The sequence below is a fragment of the Primulina eburnea genome, chromosome 1 (genome assembly GCF_022965805.1).
Source record: "Primulina eburnea isolate SZY01 chromosome 1, ASM2296580v1, whole genome shotgun sequence".
NCBI lineage: Eukaryota > Viridiplantae > Streptophyta > Magnoliopsida > Lamiales > Gesneriaceae > Primulina > Primulina eburnea.
The window spans coordinates 58470527-58491347 of NC_133101.1; the positions used below are offsets into that span (position 1 = coordinate 58470527).

Sequence of the window (20821 nt, forward strand, 5' to 3'; positions counted from 1 at the left end):
TTCGTTAGCCGACCTGTAAACATGAGTAAACTCCGAAATTACAAGATTTATGAAGCGTTCTACAATATCAGCAGCACAAATACCTACATAGCCAAAATCATCCTGAGTGGCTGCGACTACTAGCACTGCCAATAAGGAATCTGTTTTTACCAAAACATTATTGAAATTCTTCTCATAAAGTAGTTTTACCCCTTCAAGGATTGCTAGAAGTTCTCCATGGGCCACCAAAATAGGCTGCGAGATCTGATTCCCGAAAGCCAACAAAAGACGGCCTTAATAATGTACCAATCTGCTTCTTTATTGACACATGCATCAGTGTTCAGTTTCAAAAATCCAAAACCCACGGGAGACCACCTATGTACTTTAGGTTGTCGGTGCACGACATTAGAATGATTGAGTTGCGAGTTCAGATGTTGGAAGTCACGTAACAGCACCCCGCACCAATCAACACTGCTATCCTTTGACCTCTAGTCCCATGAATATAACTCTGTCGTTCCTTCCAAACAGCCCAAGTATGACTCGCAAATGTTTTGAACTCCGACTTTAGTAGCTTGTCCTTCATCCATAGGCAAAGTTTCATTGTGTGACTTGCATTGGCTACCTTAAGCAAATAAGATAACTGAAATGTTTTCCACAAATGTCTAATCACTGAGCAAAAGAATAAGGAATGACGGGTTGAGTTATTAGAGGTACCACATAGTGAGCAACTACCAGTAACTGGGACATGGTGTCGCCAGAGATTATGATTCGTGGGAATACAATCATGCGAGACCTGCCACCAGAAAATACGGATCTTAGGAGGAAGTGAAAGGCTCCAGATGAAAGCCCGCCAATCTTCGTTGGGGAAAGCCGATTGATGAGCTGGAGGATCAAACATTCCCTTTGTAACATGTAACTATCACGAACCGAGTACTTATCTTTAGAGTCATTTCTCTATAAACGTGCATCCTGAGGGGAATTTTTAAGATTTCACTTGCAACATGAGTGTTGAAATTGTTGGATGTGAGTTCAGAATCCCAAGCTCCCTCTCGAATTAAAGAACTGACAGTCAAATCCTGAGCCCAAGGAAGCAGAGAAGCTCCCAGTTTATTCTTAGTACTAGAATCCAATTATCATCAAGTATTCAAATGTCTTTACCATCGCCCATACACCATAGAACTCCATCGGAAATTACGTCTTTACTCCAGATTAACGATCTCCAAATATATGATGGATTGTTACCTAGCCTCGCTTCCATGATGTCCCCGTGTTTGAAGTATATTCTTTAAGGACTCGGAATATAAGGGAGTCTGGATCTCTGAGCAGACGCCAGAATTGTTTGGCTAGAAGTTCCCGATCGAATTCTGTCATTTTTCGGAAACCAAGGCCCCCTCGACATTTTGATTGGCAGAGGACGTCCCAATGATCTCAGTCTAATGACACCACCGTCGTAAAGAAGACAAGAGACCGGATTACCCAAATATCAGACAAATTCCTGGCCTACCTATTAGTTAGTTGAAATGTGACAAGCTAAAAAAGTGTGCAGTGGCATACACAAGAAGATCGATCCTTTGAAACTGAGCTTCCATGAACAACCAGAAATCGAGCAATCCCTTGAACTGTTCAGAGAACTATACGTTGCACCCCTAAAATCTATACAATTGGCCCAACTCATTCCCACTCTTAAGTATTTCTAGATCCAACTATTGTGCATCGTGCATCTAAAAATTTCACTGTTATTTCCGCAAACGTATTCATCATTTAACAATATCACCACTTGACCAAATTATCTGGCCACAGTTTCATCGTTCATGTTTCTGATCCATCGCGGATACAAATGAATAAGCATTTTTTGGTTCCACTTTCATAGAATAATGCAGCTTCATAGTAGCAATCACGAATCATGAAGTAAGCAAAGATATAGACAATGAGAATTTTAAGAAAATGAATAAAGTTTGGACAAACCAGATAGATCAAAGCCATGATAACAATCAAGGCAAGTAACTGCTCCCGTGAGAATTTCGCCATTGAAATGCTCCGCCCTTGCAAAAACTAAAGTGAATAAGAGTGCTATTATAGCTCGATTCATCTCAACTGAAGCTGTATACCGTTAGTGCGTGAAAAATCATACTGCAAAAGCTTCATATAAATACAACAAGAAGAAAACAGAACAAGAGTAAATGAAGGCCCAAATGCATGAACAGGTTGTTGATGGTAATTAACATCCACTGCCCCAACGCCAACAACTACTTTTTTCTTGAACTCGTTACTGAATGGCAAAAGTTAAAATTTCCAGTTCACGTTAGATGATAAACGTGCGAGTTTCAGAGGCACATTCCAATTGCAGTCATTGTTTCTTGATTTCTGGTGTATGTAAGAATACTTTAGAATATAAAAGAGCATTTATTCAAAAAAAAAAAAAGAAGCAAAGACTATAAAAGAACAGCGCTCAACAAAAAAACACAACATAGGCGCTGCTTTCAATCTTACGAAATGAAAGAATTTTTTGACTCCAGTGATTTAGTGAGCATTACAAAAGTAGTCCAATTCTTCATCACGTGGATTCACTTTATCACACACTGATTTCCATCTCAGGGAACCTTACAGGTAAATAGTCTGACAGAATGAAGCTACACCAAATGCAATTCCATTGAACTTTGTTAGTTCCATTTCAGGTTCTTGAACAAACATGCAGACTTGCTAAGCACCAAACAATGAATATTTCGCAAATATAATGTGTTTTAACAGTTTAGTCGACCAGTCATCATTCCCACTATAAAAGGTCCTTTAAGAAACAAGGCTGAGAAGAAATGTTTAATCATCTTTCAAATCACAAGTATTATTTCATGTCCGTTACTGGACTCATTTAACATGCTTGTATTCTATTGTTTACCAACTGAATGGCAGAGCATCATGAGATATTAATGCTTTAGATTTCTAAGACTGACAAGACCAGATAAATGTAGAAATTAAATTTACCACTCCTTCAAAATTTGTACGAGTATGATATCTGGTCAATCTTGATTTCACAGCGGTCAATCATAACTAATGGTTTATATGTGACCCCTTCAATATCAGAACACTAACATACCAAGCAACTCTCTCTCCAACACAAATAAATTGTCCCGCTTAATGCATGTTGGCGGGTGGACTAGAGAGTGAATTCACGTCAGCTATTATACATGTCTGTCAGCCTTTCCACGTGTGTTCAAACACTTATATATGAAACTATTCAAAGCTAAATTACAGACAATGACAATCATATAACTGCCACATGTTTTCAAAATTACCCATTTAACATTATCATAAATTTAAGAAGACAATTCAGTGCCATTCAGAATTTCATGTGTCCAGTGACTCAATACCTGTGAAACAACCAGTGGAGATTCCAAGATCACGCATAATCATGATACGGTTCCTAAGGACCTAATCATTTCTAAGGTCCCACACAACTAAATTAAAAATTGATGATGTAATGTGAACTTAACATAATACATTCTGCCAAAAGTGCAAATTAAAAATAAATATAAGGGATATCTTAAATGTACAAGGCATCAGAGGGTGTGTCAAATAGGAATGAAGTACCACATGAAGATGATTTAGTATATAAATACCAAAGCTAAAATCCAACTTCATAACAATTAGTTCCTAGATAATCTGCACAAAAAAACTACTCTTAAAACAAGCTTTGATTGTCAAGGACACACCTTGGTGATTGCATCAGTCAATGGAAAAGGTAAGGATTAAGGAAACAGCCGTATTTACTTCCAATTACAATCAACACAATGTATATAATCTTTCAATTTCACTTCCAACATCTAAAACTAGCATGAAACAGATTCAATACACAATCCCTCCCTTTGGAAACTAGTTTCAAGGACAATTTTTTAAATGTTGCTAAAAACGAAAAAAGGTCCAAATAAAAACTGTTACAGTTCAGCAGGGCCGAGTCACTTGTAATTATCCATTTACTAGAAACTACTATTATGAGCCATTGACAATTTGAACAGTTTATGCAAGGCCGCAAAAATTATCATTGACGGCCAGGTAAAACCTTTTTTTTTCAACAAAATTTGAATGTGTTATTGTACTATTCTCATGTTAAAGGATTTAATCAAACTTCTTGTTTTGGGAATAAAGAAATTATTTTATTCCATAAAGAAAATAGATTACAGATTACACGTACATATAAAGCAAATTAACCACATGTTTCCTGTAGAAATTATTTGATTAGATATATCTTTGTTTATATTTGATAAGATACAATTAGAAGATTTGATAGGATATCTTAAACATTTAGAACAATATGATAATATTTTCTTGTTTCCTAAATTTATGGGATTGATTCCTACTGTAGTCGGTAATGTCGATGCTACCTGTGGGGGCAGTGCCCCCACAGGATCTCAGCCATTGATTTTACATGGTGATTAAATTTAGGCCTTTGATCACTTCATGGGGTGTATGTGTGTGTAAATCTGGACCTTTGATCACCTCATGGGGGCAGTGCCTCACAAGGTAGGGTGAAATGAACCACTGTAGTCTATATGTTGTAGCAGTGTACTCATCAATAATATACAGAAATTATTCATTCTCTTGTATTTTTACGTTTCCTAATAATCTAAAACTCTATCTATCTGAAAATCAAAATACTAAATATTAAATATCATATCTAAATGGTATCTTATCAGATTTGCTAATATTTGACACCCTCCTCAAGTTGGTGCGTATATGTTAATCATGCCCAACTTGTTAACAAGAAATTCGAAGTTAGGTTTGGTGAGGATACCAACTATTTGTTGAGTTGTTGGAACTAAAGATATACAAATAGCTCCATTGGAAATCTCCTCTTTTATAAAATGCTTGGCAATTTCCAAATGCTTCGTGTAATCATGTACGACTAGGTTCTGAGCAATATTAATGGCAGCCTTATTATCACAGTAACGTTTCATTGGCGTGTCTGTTGGTATCTTCAACTCTTCTGGTATTCGCTTCAACTAAAAAATCTCACAAACACAATCGGGCATAGAACGATATTCTGCTCCAGCGCTGCTTCTTGCAACCGCATTTTGTTTCTTATTTCGCTAAGTTACCAAGTTGCCCCAAACTATGTACAATAGCCTGATGTAGACTTCCTATCCGTGATTGAACCTGCCCAATCTGCATCAGTGTAAACATCATTACTCTTCTGTGTAGTTTTCTTGAATAACAACACTTTCCCTGTTGCACTTTTCAAATACCTTGAGATTCGATAGACTGCATTCAAATGTCTCTCATAGGGTGAATGCATGTACTAACTCACAAGACTTATAGCAAATGTGATATCTGGTCGTGTATGTGATAAATAATGAGCTTCCCAACCAATTTCTGAAATCGAGAGATATCTACATGGTTACCTTCTTTATCATCTCCAAGTTTCTGATTGGGGTAATTTGGGGCGTCTGATGGTCTACATCCACTCATCCTCGTCTCTTGAAGAAGATGAAGAACATATTTCCATTGTGAAATGACGTTTCCCTTGATTTTTGACAAATTGAGATAACCTCCCAAATCAGGCCCTCCGTGATTGTTCAGTCCACACAAAGATTTCTTCAGTATACATGCTTTCGAACCAAATCTCCCCTCGAATCCAGGAGGTCCATCCATAAATACTTTGTCTTCTAAATCACCATTAAGGAAGTCATTTTTCACACCCTATTGTTGTAAGAACCAATCTAAATTAGCTGCAAGCGACAAGAGTACTTTCACAGTAATCAACTTTGCTACAGGCACAAAGGTTTCTAGGTAGTCAATGTCGTGGGTCTGAGTTAATCCTTTGGCCACCAGTCTTTTCTTATCACTTATGTCTCCCAAGTGACCCATCTGACTTGTATTTTGTTGTAAACATCCATTTGCAGCCCACAATTGTCTTTCTTCTTGGCAGATCGCCCATCTCCCATGCCCGATTTTTTTCAGGAGCTCTCATCTCCTCGAGAACAGTCTCTCTCTGGAACCTTTAGAACATCCTGCACACTTTTAGAAATCTCTAAACAAGAGAGTTTTGAGGTAAAAACACGAAAATTGGGAGAGAGTTTATCATATGATATAAAGTCGGACAAGGGGTGTTTGGTACATGAACTTGCACCCTTTCGAAGAGCAATAGCATGTCTAAGTCAGTAAATTCCCTAGATTCATATATATGACGAAAAATTGCGCAGGATAAATGTGAGTATCACAGGAAGATCCTATGGAGTCGTGACCATGCAGATGATCATCAGATTTCCCTTTTTGAATTGTATCACGTAATGACTAGGCAATGTCAAATGGTATCACCCTTGTGTTTGTTACATCCCTGTTTGATTCATCGGCATCACAATTTTCATGTGTTGGCATTAAGGGGAGGTTTGCACTATTAACTGATCTCTCACTTTCTATCTCAGGTGTAACTACATTTCGAGAAGACAACACGACGTCAGGATACACAAGTAACTCTAAGTCTAATGATTTGAGCCTTAATGTCTCTTCCCCCTTGAAGATGAGTATCAAAAAAAGGTTTGTTTTCAGAGGATTCATCCGAGGAACTACAGGATCGATTATGATTGCTGCCTGTCATTGCTGTATTTTCCATGGAAAGGGGAATATCGAACGCCTCTGATACCATGTAGTTTTGGGAAGAAGGAAATTATTTTATTCCTTAAAGAAAATAGAATACAGATTACTTGTACATATAAGGCAAATTAACCACATGTTTCCTAATAATCTAAAACTCCGTCTATCTGAAATTCAAAATACTAAATACTAAATATCCTATCTAAATGGTATCTTATCAGATTTGCTAATATTTGACAAAACTTCCCACAGCCATCATAAAAACTATCAACTTGAACCAACACAGCATGAACACCTCCTTGGGATTTACTGCCTAATAAATTATAGCAAAGTATTTTTTTGAATGGACAAATCTGAGGCAAGGGTGCGGGAGGAGGTAGCATAAGCCTCAAATATATGTGTTGAAAGTTGATTCACATAACCCTTTAAATGAGGTTATGGATCAACTATTGCAGCCTGAGATAAGATCTAAGAGCCACAGTATCTGAAAGAATCCAACAGATAAGAGCAATGAGAAACCTGAAGCTTCAAGGTAAATAGGGTTCATCAATAGAAAGAAATGTATTGTCGCCTATTACAAGGGTCTCAGCCAATGGCGAATTGAAGATAAAAATATTAGTTTTTTAAACAAAAAATCAAGTATTCTCTACCAAAATATTCAGAACGTTATAAAGCCCCTATTTCACCGGTCATTATATATATTAGTTTATTCAAAAAAACACAAGATTTCTGACTTTTCAAAATTGAAGAGATTCTGAATATTCCAACCACAAGAATGAAACTATTGCATAGCTGTTAGAGTAACACACCCCCCCCCCCCCCCCACCCACACACCCCAAAAAATTAGTTCAGATTGATCGAGAGACGGCTCTTTAAAACCATTTGACGTGGTATTCTAGGTAGTCAAGGAGGTCTCACTTTATCGATAGAAATATTTTGAACGCATATTCTCTTGACTGATAACAACGATTTTCAAAAGATATAAGCTACTTTTACGGTTGTAAAGTTCCCAACCTTGAAATTTAAACTTCGATGGCTTGAAAAAACATAACTCGTGGCATCTCACGAGAATCTTTGTCAAAACTTTTAGATGCTAAGAATTCATATGGATTGCATCATTCCAACAAAATGAGTATCTCTTTAGCTTTCCTTCCATGCTTGAATCAGGCACATTATGCAGTTATTTGTATCTTCATTTTCTTTATCCAATTGTTCATTAGATATTGCACCAGTAACCACTCAGAAAATCATTAGCAAAATCGTCTCATGACACATGATTTAGGATTTCTAAAAAATGCATATGGGAATCAAGAAAATGGCTTGAATTTCCTATGACATATAGTTCTCGTTACGCAAATTCATATTCTACTGGGAAAAGGTACAAAATTCTTTTTCTGCCAGCTATCGATTTTTTTCCTAATGCAACTAAACCTTGACTAACAGAAACAACTCCGAACTGACTAAAAATCATGGCTTCCATTCAGAGAAAAAGTTCCATCTTGCTTCAATTCACATTAATAGCACTCAGGGCTTAAATATTTATTAGTGAAGAAACAAAAAGTCCAACTAAAGATTTTTCACTCCGTAGTATGCAAATGCAAATAAATCTCAAATTGACGGGAACTTGAAATAAGCCAAGATTAGAAAAAACTCAAATGGCATGGCAATAAACCACAGATTAAATTTCAGTCTAATGAAGTGTATGTACAATTTTTCTATACAAAGAACATCACATTATTCAATCTCAGTAAAAGAACATCACATTATTAATTTCTCAGCTAAACGGACACAATACACTGTAGCTAAATAAAGAATAAAACAGATGAATCAATTAATCGATGAAACCAGTCTTTCTCCAAATGGCATTGCGCACCTGCCTGAGATCCCTCCCTTTCAATGTCCTACCAGCCCCCTCGAGCACAGAAAAGGACAACATCGGAGAATCCCGCGCCGCCACCACCTCGTGCGGGGGCAGTATCACCCCACTTTCCTCCTCCTCGTCCTTTTCCGACAAGATTTCATCAATCTCCATCGCCCTCCTCCGCATTGCTTCAGGGATCACAGGCACGTTAACAGGTGCCGATTGGTGAAGAAGACGCATCCTATCCACATGAGGGAGAGGAGGCCTTTTCGGAATCATTATCCTGGACGAGAATGACGCCGCGGGTGAAGTGGAAGACGATGAGGACAGTGATACAGAAGCGGACACCTTGTGGTTGAACACGGGTCGGCCGCCGGATCCGGAACCGGATCCGACTTTCGTACCGATGTTGTCGTTTAGAGCTGCTAAGATACCGTGACTTTTGTTGCGGTTTGGGACGGTCTGGGTGGGACTAGGGATCGGGTTAGGGTCGACGTTCGATGGTGAAGAGCTTCCAGAAGGAGAGCTGAAAATATCATGTTCTGACAGTTCGAGAGGAGGCGCGGCTGACGAGGACTGTGGCTGAAACATTCCCAAAAGCCTGTCCGATGAGGATGGAGGGCTACGGTGGTGGTTGAGGATACGGTTGGCGATGCTTCCACGACCTCCGCCGCCGCCGCGGAGTTGTTCCATCACAGGAGAGTGTCGATTTGTGTGTGGGGAGCAAAACGAAGGCGTGAGGTAAGAGGTGTGAGACAATAATAATATAATAAAAATATAAAAATATAGTCCAGTTGGGTAAAAATCGCGTGTGTTGGTAACAAGCTGTTGACTTACGATAAGACGCATCAAAATTTGTACGTGAACGTACAATTTTGTTGGAAAGCGAAACGACGTCGATGCACATGAGAAAAGTTCAGTCCTCTGTATGTAATCTATTTTGACTTATTAGACTTTTGGAAACTATGGTCATCACAAGATCCTCGGGTGATTTGATGGGCGTGCATCACTTTTTTTTTTTACCATTTCGAAACAAACCATGTGAGTATGGTAGATTTCATTTATAATTATTACTAGAGTAAGTCTCTTATTAGACGAATTTTTATCCGTGAGATATGTCAATTCTATCGATATTATAATAAAAAAAATATTTTTTCATTAATGACTCAAGTAAGAAATATGTCTCATAAAATACGATCTGTGAGACCGTCTCACGCAAGGTTTTGTCTTATCATTATTTTTCATGATTTGAATCGAGATATTTATCATATAAAATTATAATTTCAAAAAATTTTATAAGAAATTTTTGTTAAATAAATAGATTTGAGTCGAATCAGATATTTATCATATAAAATTGTAATGTGAAAAGATTTTAAAAAAATACCTTAACACATTTAAGTATTAAAACATACAATTTGTTCTTAAATTTGACCTATAAAAAGTAAAAATCATTTTTCACTAGATCTCATAATGTTATAATTTGTAACTTATTGAGTTGTACTTTTATTTAATGTAATAGAGTGTGATTGAATTTTCATAACTTATAATTATATATAAAAAATCTCATATAATATTTAATTTAATGTGTAGAAATTTTTTATTAAATTAAAAACTTAAGGAACAATATATATATACATATATAAATTAAGAACAAAACAAAATATATTAACTAATACCAACTTGTGTCAAAAAATTTATACTATATATTTATAGTTAACAAATGTTTAAATGTTAATGTAATGTTTGAAACTTATAGTAATTTCTACTTCTCAATCTTTTGAAAAGAATTAGTAAATGGATATTTTTTCAGTGTTCGATCTGTGAACGTGAAATTGATACTCGATCATTTTTTTTATTTTTTTAACACAGTATTATTCTTGGTTATGATCTTTAGCAGCTAATTCTAAAGAACTCATAAGTCACAACTTTGCAATAAGATTTAATTAGAAACTGTTTCCCAGACAAAGCAAATCCTCGTATTTGTTGCGGTGCTCTTACAACTCCGTACGTACAGAACAAACTCTGCACGTATTGCGACTCACACAGAAATGAGAAAAACAAAAGGAAATAAATTAAGTAAATTTTGATGCAGACTTTGATCCTCTGCATAATCTCAAATTCACACACACGATAACTTTATAATAAGTCTTAATTTTGTCATATATCTCTCTTCTTTGAATCAGGAACTGAGCGTGGCGTTGCATACGCGCCTAATCTCTCCTTGTTTGCCAGTGAGCACTTCAACCGCGCCTAACTTCATCATGGCTTGGGCAAAACCTGCAGAGAAACCGCTCCCTTTAGCAATGGTGTTGACTGTGGGACTCGACAGCGGGTCCAGAGCCAATTCTTGATCGATTTGGAGAACCCCTCTTCTCATGAGTATTTGTTTGAAGTAGGAGTTGTCTACTGTGAGTGAACTCGAAGGGTTCTGATCAAGATTTGCGGTGTTATCAACGGTAACGTTTTGTGGGCATCGCGCTCTCAATGTGGCGAGTAGTGTTGCATTCATGGTTGGATCAGGTTTTCCGGTGTTGTTGAAATTGTAGAGACGGTCCATGAAGAGCGAGCAGTGAGCAACTCCAACGGTGTGACCACCTGCATGCGTTTATAGTACATATATAGATCCAAAAACGTCAACATTTTGAGAATGGCCTAGTCTATGTAATCGTATAGTTGGTTTAAGAATTATATATATTTGGATGAATTCAGATTAGAAATCCAAGTTCTTGATCATAGTGGACATACCAATAAGATAAACCATATCGTTGGTGTTAAGTCCTTTAGCTGCAAAGGCTTTGATTGAATCAGAGACCGATACTGAAGGGGGCGGGAGATTCACATTACTAGCAAGAGATACTGTCCCATCTTTCCTCCCCGTCTGCACCGTGTATCGCCCTCCTCCGCTCTGCGTGTGCATGCACACAATGTAATGTATAATATCCATATATACATAAGGGACCAAATAAGGCAGCTTTGTTGTGTATCCTATTTATTAATTCAGTATGCGTACCAGTTAAACATATATATAGATTATTTTGTAATTGTATAGTTATAGAGAAAGGGGTTGGGGTGGGGGGTGGTGGGACATCGAGAAGATATGGATCGATCGATCCCATGTGTTTTGGCCGGGCCCGAAACTCAAATGCTTAGCCAGAAAGATTTGTGTATAGTTACCAAGGAAACAGCATCTCTTGTAGCCATGACAATTATATCAGCGCATGAAACGACTCCAGGACAGATTTTCTCCAGCACGCGTTTGGCCGATTCGATAATTTCGTACCCTCGGACGCTTAGATTTGGGATAGCTGTTTTCTCGCTGTTGCTTCCATCCAGGAGAATTGATGCATCACACCCCTTCACTCAAACAAATATTTTCAATGAATGTGTAGCTTGTTTATTATAAGATATATATATATACATACCCGTTAGAGATATACATATATATGTAATTAATATTCATTAGATTACTGATCTTATATAGAAAGAATATAGAGAAAAAATTAATTAAGTGTGATTTAACTAATTTAAAATGACTTAAATAATACTTTATAAAGATTATAAACAAATTAGAAGAAGAGATAGACATGCATGCAGCTGACTTAAATGTATAATTATTGTATACTAATTAACTTTGCATTATGTTTCAATTGATCATGACATTCAGTCTTCTTGTGTGTGTGTGTATATATTATTGGTATTATTATCTTCATCTTACATTGACAAAGCAATCGTGAAACTGCATGCGGAGGAGAGCAGCGGTAATGGTGGGATCTCTGCGGTACGAAGCATAAATGACAGCTGCTACGGCGGTCTCCACATCAGCGAACCGGCATTTTCCTCGGTAGAACCCTACCTGAAGACCGTCACCATTGCTCCGCCCGCACAAGGCCGCGAAGAGAATTATAAAGACAGCGGCTAATGTGAATTTTCCGACACACTTCGACATTTTATAAAAATGTAGGTATAAATCTTAGAGCGAGGTTTGAACAAGACTGATGGATTTGAAGTTCATTTTATGGCTATATATACTAATGCTACTAAATCATGTATGACGAATGTGCTTGTGGCTTGCACGATGGGAGGGTGATTTTTAATAACAAACGTGCATCCACGAAATTGAAAATACATGAAAGAAAACCAAGAATGTAACCACTTCTTACATAGCTATAAATCTAATACATTACTAATTAAATCTTCCACATTATACATTCATGATAATCCATACCAATTAATTTACATATCAGCTAATGTAAGACCGCGTTATACCAAAAATTATAGCCGACGGTATCAGTCCACTCAAATTTTTAAAACCCTACAATATTTCAAGTATTATGTTTACCTAGCATGAACAATTATTACACTTGACAATCTCATTCTCAATAATTTCACTATTTGCGATCAAAGAAAATCGAAATCGTGACCTTGACTCTGATATCAATTGTGAAACCGGGTGTTTGCCGCTTTACCAGAAACTATTGCTGGTGGTCACCATGCAACTCAAATATTTGAAACCATATAGCAGCTTAATCACCACGTTTCGATTGTTCTATCCAACAAGAATAATTATTGCACTCAACACCTAATTTACATAGCAAGTGAAATTAAGATTTATAATTAAATTGTCACAAGAAATATGGAATTACATATCTTCAAATTCAGCGTAGCCATATATAATGTTTATTTATTCGTCGAGGAATATTAATTTATTTGAAGTAATTAATAAATGATCATTGGTTGTTGGTGTTGTACCTAAAAGTAAAATGATATAATTAATGCATATTTTGGTTTTGAGCCATAATAGTGGAGATTAACACATAAGTAATCAAATTCTTACATTGACTAATCAGGACTTTTGCTTCTCTGATTTGTCTATAAATTGTTTAACAACTTTACAGCGTCTGGAAAGTTGTCTTTGTACTTTAATTTATTAACGTTGATGTGTGTCGGTCGGTCGACAAGAATATTTGACAGTTGTATAAGAATTCGTTTGGTTAAAATGTGTTCGCATTTTTTTAAAAAATAAAATCTTTTCTTAAAAAATGTAGTGTTTGTTTGTAAAAGTTTTAAAAAACACTTCAAACTTTTTACAAGACGGAATTTATGGTTTTTTTGTTTGTATTTCTATTTATTTTAAAAAAAAACATTTTTTAACATTTATCAAAACGCTAAAACCGCTTTTTATTTTTTAAATACAAACACATAAATAAATTGGAGTTATTTAAGTTTTTTTAAGCTAATAATTCTATATCCAAACTCAGTCTAAAAGACCTGGAATGTCAAAGTGTCATAGTAATATTGATCAAGTTGTTTTACATATATAGTCATTAGAATAAATTAATTAAAAATATTTAGAATAATAAGTTAGGTCGAGAAGAGCAAATTCGGTTGACTCGGAATATTTTAGGTTGCATTATATGGGATGGATGGATGGATGGATAGATAGATTTGAAATTTTAAATCTATAATAATAAATTTAGTGATTTTGTTTGACTATAGTAATCTCAAATTCTCCTTTCAAATACCTATGCAAATCCAAATCTTCCGATATAAGCACAACCTAAATCGATACTGATGAGGACCGGGTGAATCGGGTCAGAACTTGGTGGGCAATTTCACCGAGTCGGATTGATGAGTTGGAGATAGTTGCCCGGACACCTGGACCTGTACTTTCAAGAGAGAAAGAACGTTAATGGGTGTCGGAAGATTTTCTAACCACTCCGATGCTCAAGTCAGTCGATGATTATATGAAGAGTTTTGTAATAAATGTTGTAGGCAATATGCAAATTAATGCTTCAATATTTAAACAAATCTGATATTTATAGAAAGAAAGTCAATGATAACTTTGTTTTCAGCGTCCACTTACTAATTATGGCAAGATGGTTGCTCATACATTATTTTTCTGACACGCCAAACTGTCCCTTTTGGAGTTGTCAAATCCATGAGATTTTGTCAGTAATGATTACCAAGATAAGGTATCTCATACTTGTGCACTCGAGTGAAGTGTTATTATCGAGGCAACCCGGGTTGAGAACTATCACCTGAGAACTCGTCTGGAAGCCCGGCTTCTGGCAGCCCGGGGAGATGATGTCTCAGGTAGTCATTTGTCCGGCTATTATCAAACCGGCCCAAAGCTTGTCAGGACCTAACCCATGACCCGTGATCATCCAGTACCCATGACCCGGGCCTCCCCGAGGGAATCACCACTCTCTCTCTAAATAGTTGGGCTAGAGTTTTTCTCGTTGTCCCGATCACTCTCTTGTTCCCGGTCATGGAAAATTTTTGTCGTTTCATATTCTTGGATCAGTAGGGCTGATGTCATGATGGCGTGTACCCTAGAATCTGAACGGCTCAAAACGCTTCGAGTTCCGAGAAGGTGAATAATGTGAGACACTTCGTATTCCGAGTCTGTCCTTTAATATCCCTGCAAAATTTCCAAGAAGCATCCTGACCGGCCCTTTCCTTCTTAGATCAACAGTTAAGATCAATTCTTTTTACTTATATAAAACAACAAATCCTCCTCATTTGTCAATTTTATAATCTCGCACTCTCTCCACAACCTTTCCTCACATTTCTGGTGTATTGTGATTTTCCTCTGGCGATCGCTAACATCTCCTTTAGTCCTTCCAACAACTCGTAAGTTTTCTCGTTCTTCACCATTTTCTACAAAATGTCTGACTCTACCTCGTCTACATTTTACACCCATCTTCCCGAGAACTCCATGCTCTTGGTTCTATCATTTCTTCTTTCCCTATTTTGATTCTCGGCCCCTCTTATAGGGCCGACCACCCTCCCCATGGTTTCACCAATTTTTTTCCGGGATCAGATCAGAAATGTTCTTCAATTCCGCATTCCTTCCTTTTACATCGAGGTAGCCAAATTTTTTGGTGTTCCAGTGAACCAACTGCATCCGAATTCCTTCCGGATTATAGCCTCGGCTTATGTGCTTTTTAGAATGCACAACCTTCTCATCAACCCTCTCATTTTGCATTATTTCTTTGTTTGTCGGATAGGGGATAATTCTTTCTCATTATCTATCTAGTTAAAAGCTCGTTTCTTTGATGATATCTCTTCTTCTCAAAAGATATGAAAACAATGTTTCTTCTAAATTAAATATAAAAAATATTTATTTTATAATATTTGTATCAATATATTAAAATATATTTTAGTTGCGCATGTGATTTATTCATTGAGTTGAATTTTATTAATATATTTACAGGAAAATTTTATTTTATTATATGTTTATAAATATAATTTTAATCAACAAAATAATAATAAATAATTAGACTTAAAATAATTTGATTAAGATTAAAATTTGACTATATAGTCGAGTATAATTAAACCATTTGTTTAATATATCAAATGATAAATTAACCAATAATTTACATACCAAAATACCTTTTTATACGATTTAAATCCCTTCAATTTTATCAGTCGCTGTGATTTTAAGAAATTCGGTAGTCGGTTCTTTGTTGGTCGGAAGGAGAGAGACCTGTGGTGTGGCAGCAACGGGTAAGTGGCAATTGACGGAGCTTTACCATCAAACTTTCGGACGTGGTGGTAGCTGCCGGTCTAATTTTACAGTGATTCTTAGTTGTTCTTTTATCCGAAAAAACTTTTAATCTTATGGTGTTTTATTTTTATGCCTGACCGGAGTTTTTCCGGCCAAATTCTTGTCCATATGTGGGTTATTAGCATGATTACCATCTTTATCTGTTTGAGAGGTTGCCTGTTGAATTGATGATTTCGAAGAGTATAGCAAAGCTTGCCTTTTTAATTACTTTTTGAAGGAGCAAAGCTTGCTTTTAGGGATTCTTGTTTTCCTATGTACAGAAGAGATTGTTATCGGATTTAGGAATCGAGGCGAAAAAACCCCTATTCAGGCTACTTCCGTAAATTGTCACACTTTTCTTTTCTTTGTTGTTTTTGGGAAAATGAACTTGATCTCTCTTCGTCCTACACTGGTCTCAAAAACTAGAAGTTTCTCCTTCTCGTACTGCTTTCTATCCGTTAATCACCATAAACAACTGCAACGGCATGACACATGTGGAGAAGATGTCCATGAATTGAAGGAGAACCAAGAACTTTCAATTGGCTCGCCACTTCGAATCCAAAAGTTGATTGCCTCCCAGTCTGATCCACTCCTTGCCAAAGAAATCTTTGATTTAGCTTCACGGAAACCTGGTTTTCGGCACTCATACGGCACCTTCCACACCCTTATCCTGAAACTTGGTCGCTCTCACCACTTCTCCCTCATGCAATCTGTACTATCCAGTCTTAAGTCTCAACAATACGCCATCTCTTCTTCTCTCTTTACTCGCATAATTCAAATCTATGGTGATGCAAAAATGCCAGAGAAAGCTCTCAAAACATTCTATACTATTCTTGAGTTCAATATCAAGCCTTCTCCGAAACACCTAAATCGTATACTCGAAATCCTTGTTGCTCAACTGAACTTCATTCGCCCTGCATTTGACCTCTTTAGATCTGCCCACAAGTATGATGTCGCTCCTAACACGGAATCTTACAATATCTTAATGCGAGCTTTCTGTTTGAATGGTGATATAAGCATAGCTTACTCTTTGTTGAATCAAATGTTCAAGAGGGATGTTGTTCCTAATGTGGAGTCATATAGGATTTTAATGCAAGCTTTGTGTAGGAAGAGTCAGGTGAATAAGGCTGTTGATTTGCTGGAAGATATGTTGAATAAGGGGTTTGTTCCGGATAGATTGAGCTATACCACTCTATTGAATAGCTTGTGTAGGAAGACAAAGCTCAAGGAGGCTTACAAGCTTCTTTGTAGGATGAAAGTGAAAGGATGCAATCCTGATATTGTTCATTACAACACGCTAATTTTGGGGTTTTGTAGAGTTGGTCGTGGCGCTGATGCTTGTAAGGTTCTTGATGACATGCCTTCAAATGGGTGCTTACCGAATTTGGTGTCATACCAAACAATAGTTGGGGGCTTATGCAATCAGGGAATGCATGACGAGGCAAAGAGCTATTTAAAGGTGATGATTTCAAAGGGGCTTCTTCCCCATTGTTCAGTTGTTCATTCACTAATTAAAGGTTTTAGCAATATTGGTAAAATTGATGATGCTTGTGAAGTGTTATGTGACTTCTTAAGGCATGGGAAAAGTCCGCATGTTGACACATGGAACAAACTTTTACCTAGGATTTATGAGGCAGAAGACAGGGAAGATTTGGAGGAAATTCTAAATAATATAGTGAAGGTGGATATGAATCCAAACACCAGAATAGTGGATATTGGTCCCCATTTGGAGGAATACTTGATCAAAAAAATAAAAGCTAGACCAAGGAGCGCTTGATTGTACATGTGGAATTGCTGCTGCAGTTGAATCATGCATTCTTGCTGCTTGTGCTGCAGACTGCAGTCAAGCAAGGGGTTTAACATATGGTTGAGCTTTTCTTTGCATTTCATCCGATACAGCACATGTAAGATGCTTGTATTTATATTTGTCATATTTTTACTGTCTTTGTTCAATTATTGATTTATTTCTGTGTTTCGTGTAATGCAGAGATATACATGCTGTTAAAAGAAAGATCAACTGTGATTGCTACTCATTGTCGCTTCCCCAGAATCAACTTACTTCTCCATTCTGTTCTTGTAAGAGGAACATTAACCGGAAAATCTAGCATCTAACAAAGTTAGGTGCCTGTTTTTCCTCCACCTTTAAGATTATGTTTTCCCACTTAATACAGGCCATGAGTAGTTACTTAATGGCCTGGTCTTATTGCCGTGTGTGTATGACAAACAAAGTTTTTTTTATGTAATATGTAGCCGCAAAATGTTCCTTGCTGTATAGTTGTGGTCTCTCGCAGATTACTTCTTCCATAGTTACTGATCTTACTATAGCCTCTCGCAGATTACTTCTTCCATAGATACCAATCTTACTATAGCCTCTCCTGTCAATGTTGATCCATCGTCAACAATTTATCTCTATTAAGTATCAACTCTAGTAACAAGTTACAGTTTCTTCCTGCCCTGCACTATCAATCGGATTTTATTTATGAAATGTTAAACTTCTTGTAGTCCATGTATTTATTCTGTTTGCAGCCTGTAGGTGTGCTGGTTCCATGTTGAAATTTTATATTATTTTTGAATTTATTTCTTCTGTTGCAGTTTAGGGAGGGAGAAAGGATATATCCACAGAGATAGAATTGTCTATCTTTGACTAAGAGCTGGATTAGCTAGGCCATTATTCGGGTTTGATTTCATCTGCTATGTTTATTTTTCAACTCTAAACAATTTTTTGGAGTTATCTAATTTATATGATGCAATGATACAATGTTTACATTTGAATTTGTGACCATCACTAAATCATTTTTATCTTTTGCACGGAACTTATTTGCTGTTATTTTCAACTTTTGTTTCAATGTTATTGACCTTGGATATCATATATAGAATGGCATTGGATTATTAAATTCGACAATGTTTTCTAGATTACATATTCAGAGATCTATTAAATAAAAAGACCAATATTCCTTTCAGGATAAAAATAGAACAAATTTTCACTTCCTATCTGTATGCTCCTCTGGTTTGGGTATTGGTGTGTCATGGAGTTTTATTTTTGAGCCCTGTAGACAGTGGATGTTAGCCGAATTGCTTGAACACAATGGCTCTGTAAGAACTCGTGTTCTGAGTATTAGGTAATGTAGATGTTCTCTGGAATCAAGATTGTAGATACGAGACTGATCGAGTCAAGACCACCCAAAACACTATTGACATAAATGATGATACAGTTTTCAGTGGGGCAAGATAGCGAAATTGAAACCATTTGGCAACTAAGAAATTTAGGAATTTGATAGCTATTGTGATCAGGTTCTCATGAACACTTCTTCTTGCAACATCTGCACATTTCAAAACCCATAAAACATCAGTGCCAAACATATTTATGCAATATTGCTTTTTTAAACACAAATTCACCAAAAGTCATCATACCCATTGAAATTTCAGTCAAATATGATCCTACATTGAACATGAAAAGCATTACTCCGATGACGATGACGGCTAAATGTAACTCCATTTTGGTGTCTTTCATCCTGTTTTTACTTAACTCCATCTTTGTCTTTTGTCACACTTGATCTTCTACTTCACAATGTATCAGTTCTGTTCTTGTAAGGATTATATATAGGAGGGAAATGGAACTCAATAATTTTTGTTGGAATATTGTTTCTTGAGGTGCAAGAAGTCAACTTTAGCTGGAAATGATTTTTTTAACTGTTGTTTAATGAGGAAATGAAGTTAAAACTTGTAGAGAACGGTTTCGAACAACTTGCTTGATTCCAAGGGACCAATTCCACGCTACTTGAAACTATACATGTTTTCTATTAAAAAAAAAAGAAAAAAAGAAGAAGAAACTATACATATTTAATTGGTCTTAGAAATTTACTAATAGTTTCAATCTTCTAAAGTAACACATACTGACTGACCTCTTGATTTTGGTTTTGTAAATTTTTTTCCCTCGAAATGAAAAATTGAACTAGACATCATTTTTAAAAAGTGTCAACATTGTATTTAAAACGTGATTTTTTAAAAACAAAAACTTATATATCTAGGTGTTGTTTCCATATGCATGGATGTACATGGTAGTTGGAGAATGAAACATCAACTTCACACAATGAAAATATAGCTATTTTTTCCATGAAACATAAAGTTTCTTCTTGAAAAGCTATCCAAACTAGCAAAATCCCCTGGAAACCTAGCCAATCCTACCTTACCCTCACCCCCAAAATATCCTGATGCGATTTTTCTCGGCCCAAGTTTTCAAGATTTTTTTCGTCCTGATCAATGTCGGGAGAGAGAGAAGGATTAGACATATGATATTTATCCGGTAGGATCCTCATCCCAACCCGAAATAATTAATATTTTATTCCGTCGAAGTTCATTCAAAAATTTACTAATTTATTTAAAAGTTTCTAGCCCATAGATGACAATAATAGAGCTTAAATCAAATGGTTAACTAATTATTAAAATAAATAATTTTTTATTTATTTTAGTACATGTTAAAATATATTTTGCAATAAATTTTTCTGTTGAGTAGGGTAATCGAAACGTGGTGGATTGAGCTGTTGTGCAGTTTAAAAGATTTGAGTTGCAATATTACCACTAATTATAACTTTTAGCCCAGTGGTAACATTAAAAAAAATTATGTTAGCGACGGTTTTGGCAACGAAAATGAACAACGCCGCTTTAAAATCACAGTCGCAATATGTTGCGACAGTTCTCAAACTCGTCACTAATTAACCGTCTCTTAAGAACATGGAAAATCTGAGACAAAGTGATATCTTGATATGGACGAATTCAAAAATTTAAGAATATCCTTCTATAGTTTTTATGATTATTATATATATTCTTTTAATATAAATAAATAATGA

At 36.2% G+C, this 20821-nt stretch overlaps 2 protein-coding genes and 1 long non-coding RNA gene across 3 annotated transcripts; 2 read left to right on the top strand and 1 right to left on the bottom strand.

Moving 5' to 3' along the window:
- Nucleotides 1-10573: 10573 nt before the first annotated feature.
- LOC140813094 (peroxidase 60-like) lies at nucleotides 10574-12375 on the bottom strand. The gene is made up of 4 exons (XM_073171529.1): nucleotides 12141-12375; nucleotides 11600-11779; nucleotides 11171-11330; nucleotides 10574-11020 (listed from the first exon to the last, which is right to left on the bottom strand). The coding sequence occupies exons 1-4, from the start codon at nucleotides 12369-12371 to the stop codon at nucleotides 10605-10607; spliced, it is 987 nt and encodes a 328-aa protein (XP_073027630.1). The 5' UTR covers nucleotides 12372-12375; the 3' UTR covers nucleotides 10574-10604.
- Nucleotides 12376-15803: 3428 nt separating this feature from the next.
- On the top strand, nucleotides 15804-19359 carry LOC140834366 (uncharacterized). The gene is made up of 2 exons (XR_012118712.1): nucleotides 15804-15934; nucleotides 18567-19359. It is a non-coding gene; the product is annotated as an uncharacterized lncRNA (long non-coding RNA).
- Nucleotides 15865-19359, top strand: LOC140834355 (uncharacterized). The gene is made up of 2 exons (XM_073199189.1): nucleotides 15865-17878; nucleotides 17962-19359. Exon 1 carries the CDS (start codon nucleotides 16357-16359, stop codon nucleotides 17749-17751), a length of 1395 nt encoding a protein of 464 aa, XP_073055290.1. The 5' UTR covers nucleotides 15865-16356; the 3' UTR covers nucleotides 17752-17878; nucleotides 17962-19359.
- Nucleotides 19360-20821: the final 1462 nt, after the last annotated feature.